The sequence below is a fragment of the Scyliorhinus canicula genome, chromosome 19 (assembly GCF_902713615.1).
Source record: "Scyliorhinus canicula chromosome 19, sScyCan1.1, whole genome shotgun sequence".
Lineage (NCBI taxonomy): Eukaryota > Metazoa > Chordata > Chondrichthyes > Carcharhiniformes > Scyliorhinidae > Scyliorhinus > Scyliorhinus canicula.
Genome location: NC_052164.1, coordinates 33,685,046 through 33,705,019, shown reverse-complemented (window position 1 = coordinate 33,705,019; position 19,974 = coordinate 33,685,046). Strand labels below are relative to the sequence as shown.

The following is a 19,974-nucleotide window of genomic DNA, read 5'->3' as shown; positions in this document are numbered from 1 at the left end:
TGACTGAATTAGTATTTCAATGAAATAGATATTATAATACTGATATGCCAACTATATGCCATTCTATTTGCCCATAAAACAAATAATTAACTAAAATGCAGCTAGTACAAGGGGGCGTGATGTTAAAATTTGGACCCAGTACTTCAAAAATGAAATCAGAAAACACTTCTTCCAAGGACAGTAGAGGTCTGGAATTGGTGCCATAATGGTTGCTGAGTCAATTAAATCTATCAAAACAGAGAGCAATATTTTTTGTGAGATAAGTCATCGAGGAATATGGATCAGAGGCAGGCAATTGGGGCCAAGCACAGATTAGTCATGATCTAATTGAATGGCAGTAAGACTCAAGGGAATGAGTGGTCTACTCTATTCTTGATCCTTTGTTCATCATGTGTCTGTGGGACTGATTGGGAGCTACCTGCCACACTACATTCTTTTGTCATTAATAATGAAGGAAAATCACCAAAATTCGTCTGGAAATACTGAACTTCAAATAAGACCTGTGAGTTTTTAAAAATGGGATTACAAACCAAATATGGCTGAGGATGTAAAGTCAGTCACGCATTTGCATGAGTGATACTCTGCTAGACAAAGGAACCCCAACCTGTTTCCAGGGAAAGATCCTCCAAAAACATCCAGAAACTACTTGCCAGGATTTGTGGATTTCGCCAGGAATATACAGAGACTGGGATAAAAGCTAGCTGAAAGTTGCCCCAAGTATGGATGTGTGTGAACTAATTCTAGAGGTATGAGAAGATACAAAAAGCCAGCCAGCAGCACCCCTCCATAAGCTTTAGCAGGTTCACCTTGTTACAGCCAGCCCCAGGTGAGGTTCCCCAAAAGTTGTTGATCTGGTGGAACCCCTCGATTTGTCACTTCCCAAACTGTACCTCCCAAATTGTACAAACCCAGGTGAGGAGGGTTGACTGTCTCCATGTCTTTATTCAACCCACCGTCTGCTGGTGTTAACAAAGGGTTTATACTAACAAGGTTCTCTTTCTCTCTGATACCTTTTCCAGACCCAACAGTTATGTTTAAAAAGGTACCAATTCAACCAGGCTCTCTTGAGTTAAATAAGTTTATTAACTACTAAAAATGTAAGGAGAAAAGGTAAAACACAAGCATCTACATTCATACAGATTAAAAGTCAGAATTGAATCAAATAGTAACAAAGAGTTATGCAGAACATTCCTTGAGCTGTGAGGAGTAGGCAATGAGCACTGCGGCCGATACTTAGTTGACTTATGCTGGCAAATAGTTGATTATTTGCTTCAGCTGTTCTGTGGTTTGCTAAAGAGATGTCAGTTCTTTTTCCAGCTCCGAACCTTCTACTGGCTGATCAACTTTCACAGTCAGAGAGTGAGTTTTAGATTTTTTGCAAAATTTGGCTTTTTTCAGGGGCCTTGCCTTGGCCATTGTAACCCTTCATTGTTACAAACATCCAGCTGCTGGTTCTCAAAGCCCACATACACACAGACTTAAGAGACAGACACACAAACCGGTAGCAAGCAGACTTTTAGTCTCCTATATATATTCCAGCTGGAGACCCAGAATACAATAGTCTTATCCAGACAATAATACCCAGGTCCTTTGAGAACAGATATCCATTATGTTCCTTTGTCTTTACTGGCGATGGTAATCAGTCTTTGGATGATTTCACAAGGAAGGGTTCATTGTTCCTCAGAGAAACACCTTGCAGCCATGCCTGTCAGTGGCCAGCTGTACATTCTCAGCATCTTCGGGATTTGTGTCCATTTTAAAATATAAAACTCACGTCTTTTTAAAGTCCAATATTTCCATGTTTTTTCTCCATCATCATGAGAATCCTATCTGTCCCTCCAATTGTTTAAGTAAGCCAAATTAACAAGCAGCACAGTTGAAAAGAAAACTGGAAGATTCTCCATTAAACTGCAGAACACTGGAATCTTGAAACCAACACTTCACCTGCTGAAGCCAATGCTACTCGAATCTTGAATCACAACAGATGCAGCGCTCAAGCACCTACTTATCACGAGTCAAGGATTGTTTTGTGTAACTTTTGTTTACTTACTTACTTTGTATGATTTGTATAAATGTGTTTTTATAATTTTCCTGCCTTTAGTTGTTCATAAACTCTTTGTATCTTTAACACAAGTAAGTCTGGTTCAATTGGCTCCTTTTGAAGCATAGATACCGGGGCTGGGAAAAAAGATTTGCAAAGGGAGGGATTTGTTTTAGATTAATCACATTGTGACCAGCGGAGGGGGGTTGAACAAAGAAAGGAAGCTAGTTCATTCCTCCTCATCTGTGGTATCACAATTTGGGGGGTATCCCAGCCAGATGGTAGCAAATTGAGGAATCTCGCCCAGATTAACAAATTTGGGAAACTTCAACTGGGAGCCAATTGTAGCACTTTACAACAGTGACTCCACTTCAAAGGTACTTTACTAGCTGTAAAACCCTTTGGGACATCTTGTGCTATAAAAGTGCAGCCCTTTCATTGTCTTCTTTAACTGTACCGCAGATGTGACATCATGTATTCACTAAGACAGATCCAGGGAGAAAAGTAGCAATCCTTTTATTACTGGGGAGCAAGAACAGTTGAAATAGCCGTCCTCATGAAGAAATAACGAAAACAATGCACTGATGCTACCTCAATGCAATACATGTTGTTTCATCACATAGTGATTTGGGCAAAAATAGATGAAAGGCCCATCGAATGCATGTTTTTTCTTCAAAAATCATGCCTCTTCAAGGAATACTGTGGCTTTCAATGCAGAGTTCAAATTGGAAAAAGGCTGGAGATTGAAAAATAATTAATGCAGCGAGTTAAGAAATTTGCTATGAATTTAGATACTCTTTTTATCCAGTTCTACATTTGTAGCATATGGCGTTGGGAATGAACTGTCGAAGGTGCAAAGAACACTTGCACTTAGAAATAGTATTCAGCAGGCTTCAGTTACTCAGGCATCCAACTGCCTCATTATTTCACTCCCTATTTGGACAATTCCAACTGCCACCCTCTTATCTCAATGTGCAGGATGAAAATAGTCTTGTGGCTGTTAATACTGGGCAGCTTGGTGTCAGTGAGATGAATTTTTCCTTCATTTGTTCTACTTACTGCAAATGCGCTGAGTTTTTATTCTGCAGTCAGATCGGTAAGTGCATATTTCTTTTGGGGTGTGAGAAACTACAGATCCAGTTACAAATGCCTATAGTTGTTCAGTATTACAGTGGAGTAATAATTCAAGAGATGTGCAGGAGAGAGCATCGGCAGTTGGAACAAGAATGTTGCCTGATTCTTTTCAATGGATATACTCAGAGTCAGGAATGGCCTGATACTTCAATGCTCTTTCATGCATTGATCTAGTCCAGGCATTTTCAAAGTTGGGATCGCGACCCGCGGGCTGGTGTCGGGAGGGTCGCGGAGCCGTCCGTTGCGATGCTCCCGATTGCGCAAATTCACGTGCAGCAGCCGGCAAAGCTGCGCATGTGCATCAATGAGCGGGCATGGATGCACAATGTGGCCACATTTTTTTCATATAGTCGCAGCTTTTTTGAAGGTCGCTCGCAGCTGGCATTATGAAAAGCTGGCTGTTGCGTGTGAATTTGCGCAATCGGAAGTGCCGCGACAGACAGAGAGACTTAAAGGAAGTGAGAGAGTTAAAGAGGCAGAGTGGTTTAAGGAAGATGTTCCAGAGTTTAGGGCAATAGCAGCCAACAGTACAGCCGCCAATTCTGGAGCAAAGGAAATAATGCACAAGAGGCCAGAATTGGGAATACAACAAAAGGAAGTTGAAAGTTGGCTATTGCCCGCAAATTTGCGCAATCAGAGACGCAGAAGATTTTTTAAAAATTCTATGTAATCTTCCTGCCTGAGGGAGGCAGAGAGCAGCGAGAAAGTCGACATCACGTGTTTTGGGAGCGATTGCATTCTTCCATTTTGTCAGCAGCAAACAAGGTGAGAGAAAATGGTGGGTCACCAAGGTCAGCCGGCGTGGGTCGCAAAGGCCGTCCGGCGTGGGCTGCGAAGGTCGGCCGGCGTGGGTCGCGAAAGTCGGCCGGCGTAGTTCGCGAAGTCGGTCTGTGTGGGTTGCAAAGGTCGACCGGCCTGGGTCGCGAAGGTCAGCCAGTGTGGGTCCCGAAGTTTGGCCACTTGGTAAAAATGCGTCCCCAGAAAAAAAGTTTGAAAAACACTGAACTAGTCTATGGTGAAACATAGAAGATATAGCAGGGTCTTAAGAAGGTGGATGTGGATATTCTCTTGTGGGAGAATATAGAACTAGGGTTCACTGTTTAAAAATAAGTCGTCACCCATTTAAAATGGAGATGAAGTGAAATTTATTTCTCTCAGAGGGTTGTGGGTCTTGAAATCTTCCTGAAAAAGTGGAAGCAGAGTCTTTGAATATTTTAATGCAGAGGTGGATAGATTCTTATGATCATTTATCAGGGGCAGGCAGCATGCAGATTTGAGGTTACTATCAGACCAGACATGATCTTATTAAATGGAAGAGAAGACTCGAGGGGCTGAATAGACTACTCCTGCTCCTTATTTGTATGTATGGTCTGTGCGTGAGGTGATATTGCCCTTTGCCTGTCCATCAGCCACATTGATGTCATTTTGTCAGCCCAGACTTTCTGTGATGCTGGATCATTAAAAAGCATAGAATAGACCATAGGAACAGCGATAAGCCCATTTATCCCCTCCAGCTCAGCAATACTCCAAAATTACAGTATTCCTATAATTCTGGCCCTCTTGTACACCCTCGATGTAATCATTCCACAATAGGTGGGCATGTCTTCAGCTGCCCAAGCCCTAAGCTCTGAGGTTCCCTCCCGAAACCTCTTTGCCTCAGCTCTTCTCCCCTTCTCCTTCAAATCATTCTCTTTGACAATGCTTTTTATCATTTCTCCTCATACTGTACTTTCTCATGGGGCTCAGTGTGAAATTGTGTTTGATCAGGTTGGCGTGAAGCACCTTGGGGCATTTTGATATTTTGAAAGGCCTATATAAATGCATGTTGGTGTCAGCATTTGCTGAGACCAGTAGCACCAGTGGGCTGCAAGGAGTGGGCATTTCTCTCAGAGAGTGGCATTGGGCCTGTTGCCTTAGTGACCCTCCAGAGTTCACATCTTGGCCAGACACCCCTTCCCACTGCAAGAGAATAGTTAATGGAAGCTGGACTCTCGAGACATTAGCTACCTGGAGACAAGCGTTACCTCTAAGGCATTTCCTGAGTCACCAAGCACTCAGCTACAGTGGCACAGTGGTTAGCACTGCTGCCTCACAGCACCAGGGACCTGGGTTCATTTCCACCCTTGGGTGACTGTATGAAGTTTACACTTTCTTCCTGTGTCCACATGGATGTCCTTCGGATGCTCCGGTTTCCCCCCCATGTTCCAAGGATGTGCAGGTTAAGTAGATTGGCCATGCTAAATTACCCCTTAGTGTCCAAAGATGTGTACATTAGGTAACGGGGATAGGACAGGGGAGTGGTTGGGTGCTTTTTCGGAAAGTCTGTGCAGATTTAATGGGCTGAATGGCCTCCTTCTGCACTGTAGGGATTCTACTGGATATTTAGGGAGCATTTCAGTCAAGCAGAGAATTAAGAGCACAAACAAGCACATTGCCTGGCACAAAGGACAGTGAAAAGTATTTGTACGCATTAAAAATGTTGTCAATTTTTGGAGAATATCCTGGGGTATTAGGTAAAAGTGATGGTGATGTGTGCATCCCATAAAAGAATAAAGGGGGGAGGGAGAAATCCTGGACCTTCTTTTGTGTGTGAGTAGCCTCTGCCATACAATTGTTCTCTGTCCACAATAGCTGTGATGGAATTCTGTAATGGCCACTCTTTATTGTCTCCTGCTCTGCTATGGCCTTGGTTTTGAAAGTTTTCCAAGATAAATTATTATTCATTTCCACAGTTTAACATCCTACACCATCTATGATCTGAATAATTGCAAGACAACCTTGATGCGGGATTTAGCCCTGAATCTGCTCTGCCGTTCAATTAGGTCACAACTGATCTGATCCCAAACTACATTCTTCTCCATTGCTCTTGCTACCCTTACCAAACCAAAATCATGGGTCTCAGTTTCAACATATCAGCCAGGGGTGCAATAGCAATAGTAGTAATCCAGAGGTCTTCACAATGAGCCAAAAGCATGAATTCAAAACCCATCTGGGATGCTGGGGAATTTTCAATGTAGTCAATCATTTGGAATAAAATGCCAGTGTCAGTAATGGTGATCAGGTTGCTGTAAAAATAAAACCCATCTGGTTCACTAATGTCCTTTCAGGAGGGAAATCTGCCATGCTTACCTGGCCTGGCCTCCAGGTCCACGGCAATTTGAAACAAAAACAGAAAATGCTGGATGAACTCAGCAGGCCTGCCAGCATCTGTGGAGAGAGAAACCGGGATGACGAGTGGTTTTTGCCACGCAACCTGCCGCGTGTTTTGCAGCGGCGGGAGGTGGTCCGCCATTGGCCAGCACGTGATGTTCTGGTCTGGCCTTTGTTAACGGTGTTTCCCCTGTGAAACCCACGGTGATGATAGGCCGTCGGCGGAACCGGAATATTCCGCCGGTGTGAACGGCCAGAACGTTCCGGCCAACATTTCTGATTGGAATGATCCCTTTCCAGCAATGTGGGTTGACTCTTATCTGCCCTGTGAAATGGCCCAGCAAGCCACTCAGTTATGTTCAGCAAGGTGATTGAAGGGAAAATTAGGGAGGGGCATAAATGCCGGCTTTGCCACATCCCATGGAGGAATAATATTTTAAAATATCAATTGCCTCGGAGTTAGAAGGTGGTCGAGGTAGAGTTTCAGTTTTCGCCAATTCTGGTCGTCAGCCTGAAATAATAACTTGGTCCACTCTCTCTCTCTCTCTCTCCCTCCACAGATGTCCAGACTTGCTGAATATTTCCATCATGTTCTACTCTTCCTGCAGAATTTTTAAATCAACTTTTATGTGACAAACAAATAATTGAATTTTGCGGGGGGAGGGGGAGTGAGGGTGTTGGAATTAAAAGCCGCTCAACAATGCAAGCTTAATTTTCATCTGGAGTTGTATGTGCTCCCTTGGCAGATGAAAGCAGAAAATGCTGGGAAAATCCACCCAGTCAGGCAGCATCTGTGGAGAGAGAAACATTTGGAATCCAACACAGTTCCTGAAGAGCTGCAGAGTTTTTGTTCCAGCATCTTCTGTTTTTATTGTACATGAAGTTGCCTGTGATGGGCAGGGTGTGTGTGTGGGAGGGGTAGGGGGGGGTGGGGGACAGGTGTGTGGTCGAGGAGTGGTGGGTGAGAGCATTACGGTGAAGAGGGTATTGATAGGGGCGAGTCTAGGACCAGAGGGCATAGTCTCAGAATACAGGACTAAGATGAGGAGGAATTTTGTGAGTCTTTGGAACTCTTTGTCACAGAGAGCTGGTGGGAAGAGTCCTTGTGCATATTTAAGGCTGAGATAGATGGATTCTTGACCAGTAATGGAATCAAGGATTACAGGGAAAGGGTGGGAAAGTGGATGTGAGCAAAGTTGGATCAGCTGCGATCCTATTGAATGGGACAGCAGGCTCGAGGGGCCGAATGGCCGACTCCTGTTCCTATTTCCTATGGTCTTATGGAGTGTCAGGGTGGGAAACGTGTTGACTCATACTCGGGCAGCAAGAGCAACTTGCAGTGGGCACTCGTGGAAGTAATTGGTGTAGAAAACCGAGGGCAGCTCAGGAAATCTCATTCAGAGTTTTATCAAAGGGGATGAGAAAGGTGTGTGTGTGAGAGAGAGACCGAGAGGGGCCCAGCAGTGAGGGGATGGCAAATTTCTTGTTTATAGCTACTTCCCCTCAGTGCCTGACCACAATCTGGATACCAGCAGTGGGTAAAAGCTACTTACTGCGGATGCTGGAATCTGAAACATAAAACAGAAAATGCTGCACAATCTCAGCACGTCTGACAGCATCTGTGGAGAGAGAAGGGAGCGAACGTTTCGAGTCTGGATGACTCTTTGTCAAAGCTGGACACCAAGGTGTCGGATATGAGAAATTAAGCCGGTTTGAAGGAAGATGCAAGTTGTTCATTGGTGAGCCGCCCTTCACCTCACCTTGTATCTCGGAGATTAACAGACACTGACAGAGAGAGCAAAACAGCAACTAAACAAACCTCACTCGTTCCAATGTGCTGCACAACTTCTGCAGACAAGTGCCATGGTGCAGTTAATGGGGAGGGTTATTTTGTAGGTCAGACTGAATCAGTAGTTCAAATCGCCGCTTTCATTAAACGTGACCATCAACTCCTTTCAAGCCCCTGTCCCCTCTGAATCAAACCACCCGTTTTAATCGCGCGGAACTGGGCTGGAGAGAATCAGCAGCGTCCCACATTGATACCGTGGTTAGATTTATCTCTCCATTTGATTCCCATTCGGGAAATCGGTCTCTCTCTCTCTCTCTCAATGGAATATCAGCTCCATCCCAGCACTTGGTGAGGCCGCTTTGCTTTGCACCGTAATGTGATCACAAGGTCCGTTCCCAGAGAGGTCGCCGAGATTAGGGACCACAGCACCCCCCCAAAAAAAGTGCAGAGGTTTGAAACTTTTGAAACCGGCAGAGCAATCAGATCCCGAGTTTTAAAGCAAACTTTTTTTTCTTTAAAAAAAAACTTTGCAAAGCGTTTAAGCACTTATTCCCCGTCTGGAAACCTCCCGGGACCGGCTGGGCGTCCCCAATGACCATCCACACTCCAACCCTGTGTGTAGATGGTGTTCAGTCGCCCAGAAGAGGGGGTGGGGAGAGGGGGGGAGGGGGGGGGGGAGAGGGGGGCACAGTAAAACGGGGCAATAAGAAGACTGGTCCGAACTCCTCTGAAACAGGGTCTGGGAGTATAAAACGGGATTTCAAATGTTCTGAGTGCTTAAAACAAAACTAATCAAGAACCAGCAGGTTTGTGAAATTTCCAATACAGTAATTCCTGCTGGAAACTGTGATCTGCAATGGTTTATTAATAGGTGGTTATATTTGGCTAGGACACTGATTCTCATCTGGACTTTCTGTGGGAGTAGATTTGACATCATTACATTATCACGTGGGGATTTATATATTTGTATGAATTTGGGAACAACTCCTGTAATCACATCAATGCTCCGTCTCTGTCGGTTTTACTGGCTGACAAAGAGCGGGGGGGGGGGGGGGGGGGGATCAACCGATTGGTTTCCAGACACCCCTGTTGTCGGCTAAACCACCTATCAGGTGCTCAGATCCCTGAACAGGTCACGGGCAGAATCCAGTAAGGATCCAGCACGTTGTGTGCGGGTTTGAGCTGTGACGGGAGGGGCACACCATTTGCAGATGGCACTTGTGCGGAGTGGCAGGGGCAGAGCGGCGCTCGCTGGCACCAGCCGCCGCTCGCTCGCCTTCAACTTGCGCTCCCAACTGCTGGGGCAGGTGACGGGGGCTGGACGGGGCTGAGGTGGGCGCGGAAACTCTCCCTTCACACTCACCTCCCTCCTTGCCAGGAAGGATTGAAGCCGCGAGTGAGGAAAGGAGTGTGTGTGTGCTTGAAGCGGCGAGATGATGGACTGGGTGACTCTGTGTGTTCAGTGACTGCAGTCTGGATTAGCAGGTGGCAGATGTGAAAGATCACTAAAAACAGACAGGAAAAAAAAAGCCCAGGCGGTTTGAAGGAAGATGCGAGGTTATTACTGGCGCGCCGTCCTCCTCGCCCAGCGCATCTTATACCTGGTAAGAGAGTTTAACAAAAGACTGATAGGAACGAAACTGATGTAATTGTATTGTTGCTGCGGTTTGCATTGTTCTGGCTGCAGAGAGAGAGAGAAAAAATACTTCACCACATTCAACTCTCCCCGTTGCGCCCATTTCATCTCCAGCTGAAGAAACTAACTTGAAATCAATCGGCATTTTTTAAATGCTGACTGATCGAGTTGCCTGAATTCTCAAACCTGGCGCCTTTGGGAATTTGGGAAGGGTGTGCTGGGGTTTTCACCCAGACCTGTCCTGGGGGCGACTTGTGAGTCGATGAAAAAAGAAGTGAGAAGTTCAAAGGTAACGGGGACTGAGCGGTGGTCAGCCGCCACTGAGAGCGGCGCTGAATCGGGATTCCCATTCTCATCGACTAACAAGTCCCAGTTTGACTTTTGTTTTGCGTTCGCGCCAAAGTGAGAGTCCGGCTGGAAAAGCCCGGGATGGTCCTTTGAGGTATGAAAGCCAATTGGGGATGTTGGACAAATCACTGCGGAGGGAGGTTTTGTGGATTTCGCGCATCTTTATTCCTTTATTTGGGCTGTGGACAGGTTTCACTGTGGACTGATCCAGCAGTGCGAATCCCACTCTAACCCCTCTCAGGGAGCAAAGGCAGGGATTTCTCCACCCCGGTCTGTGCAGAACCTCAGCACAAGGATGGAGTGATTTTTTTATATATATATAATTCAGAAGGGCAGGTTCGGGGAGACTTCAGTCCAGACACCAGTCACCAATAGAAGCTGGGCTGGTCAAATGCACAGCGCTGGGCTGCCCGCTTGTAGGTTGTCGCGATTAACACCCGCGCACACACTGCGCTGCAAGACAGCACCGCAAAAACTCCCCAACATCACCTTCAGAATCCCCACAGGACCAACCAAATCGCCCATCGCCGGGGATGGGTCTGTCCCTTCCACCAGACTGGTCTTTCTCTGGAATGGTGCTTTGACATGATTATTACTCAAATGGACTGGGAGTTTTTAATAACTTTGTGTTTCCTAGTGCGCTGTGGGTTTGTAAGGACTGGCATTGCGGGAATTCTGAAGTTTCACCCATCCCCAGTATTTTCTAAGGTGTCCCCCTTGATGCTGAAACACATCATTTACCTCAATCTGCCGCTCTCGGAGGGAATGAAGGTTCATCTCCTGGCCAACGGGCAGGTCCCAAGGGGCCGATACATTTAGGTCTCTGGGCTGGTTCAACAGTTGACTTGTCTTTCAGAGGAGGTTACCCACGGATAGGATGAGCAGTGAGCAAGAGAAACACTTTAACCGGATAGGGAGGGAGGTGGTATTTCCTCAGGACAAATCTCTGCCAACACTGCCCTCCACAAGACCCCCTCCCCACTGACCCCCACGCGCATCAGATTTAGTCCACCCGAAATGAATTGACCCCGTGGGACCCACGTCGTGGCAGTTTGCCACGAGGTGAACTTTCGCCCAGCGAGATCCAGCCTGAGGTAAATGGTGTACTGCAGCATCATTGGACACCTTAGTGTGGCAGAAAATGTGGACTGAGAATTAGGGGTACCTGTGATGTCAATTCCACAGGTTCAGTTATTAAACGGTATTCCTTTATTTACTGAAACTGTATGGAATATAAAAATATTGGCCCCACCAGTATAAAATGTACATTGCTAAGTGAAAAATGAAAATAGCTTATTGTCACGAGTAGGCTTCAATGAAGTTACTGTGAAAAGCCCCTAGTCGCCACATTCCGGCGCCTGTTCGGGGAGGCTGGTACGGGAATTGAACCGTGCTGCTGGTTTGCCTTGGTCTGCTTTCAAAGCCAGCGATTTAGCCCAGTGAGCTAAACCAGCCCCTTATATTAGTATATTAAATATAAATATATTATATATAAACTAAATAGTGGGAGACCATTAAGCCTGTCTATCAGCACCGCCCTATAAAGCATTGTAAATAATTAGGATTAAATTTAATATGCTTAATTTTATCCATTTCAATGCTTCAATGAACCATTTTAAGCACTAATTGTGATATAATCTGATAAACTAGCTGAGGTGCAAGATTAAGGCTGGAGTTGTCCTGTGCCAGAGGATACCCTGGAACAGAACTCACATCTCCCAGCTTTAATGAACCTCAAAACTCTTGTTCCCACTTAGTGCTACTTTTATCATGGCTCAAGCCCACAATTAATTCCTATGGTGATATTGAAATGGCATTATACTGTATCCTGAACTTGAGGAGGTGCCGAATTGCCATTAACCCAGTGATTTTGTGCTTTCAGTTGTTTGTGTGCATCTGTGTACGTCTGTTTGTGTGTGTGTGTGTGTATATCTGTGTGTCTATGTTTGTGGGTGGGTGTTTGTTTCTGTGTTTTTGTTTCTATGTGTGTGTCTGTCTTTGTGTGTCTGTGTTTTTGTTTCTATGTGTGTGGGTGTGTTTCTGTGTTTTTCTTTCTATGTGTGTGTCTATGTTTGTGTGCCTGTGTGTTTGTTTCTGTGTGTATGTGTGTGTGTGTTTCTGTGTGCGTGCTTCTGTGTGTGTGTTTTAATACAGTTACTGCATACGGTCAGTCTCGGTCGTTTCTCCCAGCCATTTGCCTTGGTAAGGTTATTAGCAGGTATTGTTTGAGAAGAAAATCCACAGATCTAGCAATAAAAATGATTCACGTATCTTGATTCATAGCAAACGATGAGAGTGCCCCTTTTCAGAGTAAACTACATTGTCCATTTCGACTGGCCATGGGAGGTTAATTGTGTGCCTAAAATTCCCAATCTGTGAAAAACACATATTTGCCAACCAAAATGGTAATGAGGAAAATCATTTCCAAGTGTCAAATCTGAATGCCACACAAGTCAAGTGACATTTAAATCCTTGAGTGATGAATTCCCCTTTGCACCTTGCAGAACACAAATATGTTTCTATCAGTCATATCAATGATGAAGGATCCCTGTGAATAAATTACACGGCAGGATTTCAACGAGGGGTTCATTTAACATAAACTAGAACTGGATTAACTTATTAGAATCTCAGGACTATTTGCTTGCCTTAAATTGACTCATTTTTATTTTGTCTTTTATATACACAAGAGATGCATATGCTTTCCAATCATTTTGTTACTGGTGCAGTGCAGTCGTTCCACAAAGAATTTTCCACGTGGTGTTTGAAGACAAAGCTGATATTGCAATGTAGGATAAAAAAGGATCATTAATTTTCTGAATTAGAATTGGTGGGAATGTTATATGGATGGATCAGCAGAATTAGAGAGTTATTTAGGTGGCACATTTCTGGAATGAACACAGGAACATGAGTAGAGCATTCATCTTCTTAAAGGTGAGTTGTTTTACTTATTAGTCAGGTCAATTTCCTCTTGATTCTTACTTTTCCTCATAGTTGCTACCCTATTTTGTTGTACCTGGGAAAAAGCTGGCTGACCCTTTCCTGTTTCCAAAGCCTCACTCTTTCCCTGTACTCACACTTGTCATTCATCAAATGAGACAATGGTTTTCCAGCTATGATTTGTATCACACGACTAGAAACGAACTTACAAGCAGATAATTAAGTTATCGAGATCGTTCTTATAAATGTGACGTAAGTCGTATTGAGTAGTTTATCAGGCAGTATTCCAATCGGGTGGTGAGTGAGATGTATTACTGTTAGCCTGGAATGTGTAACCATCCTCTGTGTTGCACAGAAATCTTATCAGTTGTCGGAAGGTTCCCCCCTCCTCCGCAGCCATCCTCACTTACCCCCAAGGTCATGTTGTCATTAGAACATCACTAGAAAAAAACAAATTGGAAATCACAGTTTAAGTCCTAATTTTATGTAGCACTAACATTCTGCTTCCTACGGGCAGACAACACGATTTTCCAGTCTGGGGTGAATTGTTTCAGAATAAGGAAAATAAGTGGGTCAAAAAGTGGTTGGCACAGCACAACTATCAGCCAGCTGTCCTCCAGAACATGGGCACGTGAGATTAAAGTGATGGACCTCAGAGATGGCAGATAAAGAATGTCCCACTTTAAACCGCAAGATGTGCAATTCAATAATCTCAAGGCAGGGCAGGATTGTTACAATTGGCCATGAAGTTCCACCTCTTAGGTCACTTGTGTGGCGGGGGCATGAAGATGGGATTTATCTCAGCTCTGATGCATCCACCCAACAGAATAGCTTGCCAACACTCACAGGCGATGGCTAGCTACTTTGCTGCAGTAATCAGAGCACGATCAGAGGGTGGAACTATATTCCAGGAATGTAGGGGGAAACATTACTGAGGGGGGAAAGGCAGGTGGGGAAATGGGTGTAAAATATTAATCATTAAAACTCCACTGTGTTGCAAGATGGCATTCAACACTGCCATTCGCGAAAAGCCATTCTGTACTCGATACAGTCAGCATTTTCAAAGCTGTGCCTGTTTATCCTTCCTTCACCACTCCCTGGGCCAATGCAGGGGACGTTGGTGTAGTGGTAATATCACTGGGTTAGTAATCTGTAATGCTCTGAGGGCAAGGGTTCAAATCCCATCATGGCAGCTGGTTGAATTTAAATTCCATTATTATATCTGGAATTGAAAATTATCATTGGAAAGCCATCTGGTTCACTGATGCCCTTTAGAGAAGAAAATCTGCCATCCTTACCTGGTCTGGCCTACACATGACTCCAGACCAACAGTAATGTGTTGACATTTAACTGCCCTTTGAAATGGCCCAGCAAGCCATTCAGTTCAAGGGCAATTAGAAATGGGCACTAAATGCTGACCAAAAAAAGGCTTCTTGTTGCAGCCTCAAGGAATTGAACATTATTGCACAATATTGACAGGGGTTTTTGCAAGAACAGGAGTACCTAGATCACAGGCATACTCAATCTGCTGGAGACAGCAGAAGTGCGTTGAGAAATGCTGATGAAATTGGAGAGGTGAGTAAAAGGGTGAGCACAAGCCAAGGGAGGACAAAAATATACATCAGCCTAACTTGAAGGGGGAGACCAAAAATAGTGGCAATATGAATTAGATGGGACGAGGAGAACAAAAGGTATTTAAATATCGTATTGTATCCCTCAGATACAATGAGATCTGGTCACCATTGGTTTGTTAGCAAACAGCAGCTATTTTGCACCGAGCAAGGTCCAATAAAACACCAATGTTCTGAATAACAAGTTCAATGTTGGTTGACGGAGAAACCAGTTAGCTATTAGGGAATGCCAGCTTCTTCAGGCAGTGCTACTAGTTCATATTAACATCCACTGGAGCAATAGAACAGGCAAGACAATACAGCACTCTCTCGGTGCTACACTTGAGTGGTAGCATAGATTATGTTCTCAGGTCATAGGATGGGACTTAGATCCATAATCCAGGTTCGATTCCGGCTTGGGTCACTGTCTGTGCGGAGTCTGCACATCCTCTCCGTGTGTGCGTGGGTTTCCTCTGGGTGCTCTGGTTTCCTCCCACAGTCCAAAGATGTGCAGGTTAGGAGGATTGGCCATGATAAATTGCCCATAGTGTCCAAAATTGCCCTTAGTGTTGGGTGGGGTTACTGGATTATGGGGATAGGGTGGAGGTGTTGACCTTGGATAGGGTGCTCTTTCCAAGAGCCGGTGCAGACTCGATGGGCCGAATGGCCTCCTTCTGCACTGTAAAATCTATTTTAAAAAATAATAATCTTTGAATGATCAGATTTTTTTGAAGCATTTGCTTGTTTCTAGGTTCGGATGCAACTGACCAACAAGACACTAAATTGTTGGTGTTACTTTAATGGCAAATAAACAAGGATTCCCAGTGATCAGTACAACTGGTCAAATTTATATTTAAAAAAACATAATAGTTAATTCAACTCATCGTCTGTTTATTGGAAGTACACACATTTCAGAAATAGCAACGAAAGCAAGTTACTGAATAGATTATATTATGTGCTCCACTTGAGACTTGGTCAGCAGGAAACTCCCTGGACAGTGGAAACACTTTAGTGATGTCCTCAAAACATCCCTGAAGAGGCCAAACTTACCCACCAACTCACGGGAGACCCTGGCTTGTGACCAGCCAAAATGGAGACGTTTTGTGTTGGAAGGCACCAAAAATGTCCAGGGACTTCGTCAGGAACATGAAGAGGTGATGTTGAGGCTTCATAGGGAGCATACAAACTTTCAAACAACCATCTACCCAATCCTTCAAGTACCATCTGCCCCACATGTGGCAGAGTTTGCAGATCTTCATACATTAGATTTTGCAACCATCTCAGAATCGATTCAACTGGATTTGAACTGGATTTGAAACAAGCTGTCCTGAATCCCAAGGGACTGCCAATGGAGAGGAGGAATTAAAAGGACAGATAGTCTCACCTCTTCCAATCCCACAGTGCAAAGCATCATTTGGTCTAGAAAACAAGGAGATAATCTACTATCAGAGTTCCGGTACAACTCTTCCGGTACAACACTTCATTTGCAGGCACTAGAATGTCAGTAAGTTCATTGCAGTGGTAAGCCTACTTGTTACAATAATAAAGATTATTTTTATTATGTTTGCTGGAGTGGTATTCCCCTGGCTTCTGCTCCTTTCCTGTGAGGAAGCTTCGCACCTTTGCATGCCACGGTTCCCCACTTGCTAAGATCATAGTCTCACTGGGCTGGAATTTCAGTTCCCCGTGGGGAACCAGGTCAGTTGTGAATGCACTTTGGAAATAATGCTCTCAGATAGTGTGTCAATATTCTGATGCCTCTGGAATGTGCTGGAATTTTTAAACGCAGAGCCGGTGGGTGGACAGCCTTCATTCCATACGCCTCTAATTAACTAATGGGTTGGAAGGACAAAATCAAATTTTTAAAGATTGAGTGCGGAGAATTCTCTGGACCTCATTAGTGCATTAGTGGGGCGAAGTGATGGTGTAGTGGCATTGTCAGTGAATTAATAATCCAGTGGACCCCTGGCCATCCTCCAGGGACCAAGGTTCGAATCCCACCAGGGCAGATTGGCGAAATTTGAATTCAATAAATATCTGAAATTCAAAATGTAATGATAACCATGAAACCATTGTTGTAAAAACCTATCTGATTCACTAATGTCTTTTAGGGAAGGAAATCTGCCATCCTTACTGAGTCCAGATCCACAGAAATGGCCTCTAAAATGACCTAACAAGCCACTCAGTCAGTTCAAGGGCAATTAGGGATGGGCAATAAATGCTAGCCCAGCCAGAGATGCCTACATGAGTGAATTTAAAAAAACAGCTGAGTTGCCAGGAATACAGCGTAAATCCTTTATTGACCATAACTGCTGATTTAGAATATTACTTTTAAAATGTGGATTATTCAAACAAGGTGCTTTTATGCACGAAGCAATTTAAGTTGATGAGTGAGTGCTTGGGCGTTTGTTTGGCCCATTTGTCCAGGCATTGTTAAACCCCGGCTGTCATGTACTGCCTTTGTAAATTGCCCTCCAAAACGAGATCCTCCCGGTGCCACTAATCAGATGCCAGTCGCACCCACACGTCAGTTCAGGCCTTTGCATTTAAAAGTTGATATAATCAAGCATTGGGTTCGCAATCCCATATTGAGAAGTCAGCCCACCAAGTCAGGAACCTCAGATTTAAGGCCTAACACTCTCAATTATCTCCCCCTTGACTCCTGTCTGCATGCAGAAGGATACAACGGACAGTGATCGGGGACGAGAGCCCGGTTTGATTTAAGCCAATTGCCCTTGGTGTCTCCAATTCCAAAAGACAGGAACATTATAATCAACTTCAAATACAACCATGGCTGAGATCAGCTAACTGAACATTGATCATTCTACTGCATTGGTTTTGTAGCTATAACTGCAGGAGCTGGAGAATAAGGCTTTAAATGAATAGTTCAGGGCATCTGACTCGCCTGTGTTCTTGCATTTTAAAAAAAATTAAGACGACTCAGAACAATAATGCAGATCTTGATTGTGCTTTTTTGTGTAGCTCTAATTGACTTAAGCTGTGAGCTTTTAAAATGCATTATAAATTATTTTAATTTCCCACAGCCAATCTGCATTCCATTACTTGACAGAAAAGGAAACCTGTGTCGTCGTTGCTCTTTTCACTGTGAATAAGGATCATGCTTCCTCGGTTCCCCTGTGGCCGAGGGGGCTTGGTGTGACGGGTGGGAGCTTAACTTTTGGAAGAAAATCAATTCATCATCCAGCGTTCAGAAACGTAGTTAAAGATTTAATGGCAATGATTTTGGTTCAATAAAAGATTAAATACTGAACTAATCACTCTTGAGGCAGAGCAGTGGTTGTTGTGAGCTTGCTTCTCCTGTTAACCTCTGAGAATTATTTTAATAATTTTGCTGAAGTGCCTGTTGTATTGCTTTGGGCTTATGTGCGTGCTTATTTTTGTAGAATATTGGGCAAGAGTGAAGCATGATCGGTGAGGCAAAATCTATAAAGGTGCACATAACAAAATAAAGGATGGTGCTTTTGGGGTTATTCATTCAAAGCCTAAATATAGTTTTGAGCTTGTGTCCTGTTTCAGATTTTCCTTTGATCCTTTTGCCACAGAAAGGATTTGGTTCAAAAAAAGTTAATCTAAAACTTTGGGTGTTTGAAGCAAAGTGTATTAACACTTATTTGAAAAAAGTAATAAGAGTTTCTAACCTCATTACAACTTTGGTCTGAACTGGACAAAAGAGCTGAACTCATAAAATGAGGTGAGAGTGACTGCTCTTGACATTAAGGCAGCATTTGACCGAATGCAGTTTCAAAGACTGGGATTTTCCGGCACTAAGGCCTGCGGAATCTTCCCGTCCTACCAAAGACGACCCCCCATTGTGGTGGGTTCCCCAGTGGCAAAGCTGGCGATGCGCGCAAATGACTATTGACTTCACTGGGACTAGAAGATGCCACCGATAACATTTGACGAGCGGCCTCTCCCACCAGAAAACCCCCTGCGTGTGTGGGTGGCCGGGGGTGGGGGTGGGGGGGGGGGGGGGGCTGGAAAACTTCAACCAAAGGATCCAAGCAAAACTGAAGCCACGGTGAATCCGAAGGAAAATTCTCCACTACCTGGAGTCATACCTGGCACAAAGGAAAATGACTGTGGCCATTTTAGTCTCAAGACATTACTCTAGGAGCTCCTCAGACTAGTGTCCTAGGCACAACCATCTTCAGCTGCTTCATCAATGACCTTCCCACTATCATAAGGTCTGAATTGGGGATGGTTGCTGACAATTGCACAATGTTCAGCCCCATTGGTGACTCCTCAGATACTGAGGCAGTCCGTTTATGCAGCAAGACCTGGACAACTTTCAGTCTTGGTCTGATAAGTGGCAAGTAACATTTGTACCACATGTGTGCCAGGCAATGATCATCTCCAACAAGAGAGAATGTAACCATCTCTTGACATTCAATGGCATTGCCACCGCTGAATCCTCCACTATCAACATCCTGGAGGTTACCATTGAACAGTAGCTGAAATGAACCAGCCATATAAATATTGGGGCCAGAGCCTAACCACAATTTACAAGGCACAAGTCGGCATGTGATGGCGCACTCTCAACCTGCTTGATTGAATGCAGCTCCAACAACACTCAAAAAGCTCAACATTATCCAAGACAAAGCAACCCGTTTGATTGGAACTCTGTCCACCACCTTAATCATTCATTCCCTCCACCACTGATGCACAGTGGCAGCAATATGTACCATCTAGAAGATACACTGCAGCAACTTAAGAAGCCTCCTTTGATAGCAATTTCCAAACCTGCGGACCTCTACCACCTAGAACACAAGGACAGCAGAGCAGCAGATGCATGGGAACATCACCACCTGCAGGTTCCACTCCAAGCTACACTCCATCCTTCACTGTTACTGGGACAAAATCTTAGAACTCCAACCCTAACAGCACTGCACGTGTACCTACACCATGTGACTGCAGCGGTTCAAGAAGGGTGCTCACTACCACTTTCTCAAGCGCAATTAGGGATGGGCAACAAATACTGGCCCAGCCAGTGACACCCAAATCCCGTGAAAGAATAAACAATAAGAAATTCATTAACCTGCCTTGGCAATTCATTAATCATCCCACAGCCAGTGTGTTGGGCAGCCTCTGGCCCTTTCTGTCTCTGAACATAGGAAACTGAAAAATAGAACCAGAGTTAGAGGGAGTCAATCTGACCCAGCAAAGACCTTGAAGTAAATCAGATCTTCAAGGCTAGAGGGAGAAGGACAAACATTAGACAGGCAAACAGTTTAGCATTTAGGAGAGTTTTTCTTCTAAAGTGAAATAAGATGGCCCTTTGCTGTGGAGAACATAACATATTTACTGTTTG

General features: G+C 44.4%; 1 protein-coding gene across 1 annotated transcript in view; it reads left to right on the top strand.

Moving 5' to 3' along the window:
• Positions 1-9,332: 9,332 nt before the first annotated feature.
• Positions 9,333-19,974, top strand: part of LOC119954484 (neurexophilin-1-like) — a 68,220-nt gene continuing 57,578 nt past the window's right edge. The window contains exon 1 of the mRNA XM_038779759.1: positions 9,333-9,718. Coding sequence (XP_038635687.1) covers positions 9,665-9,718 — 54 coding nt within the window. The 5' untranslated portion in view covers positions 9,333-9,664. The remainder of the gene's footprint in view (positions 9,719-19,974) is intronic.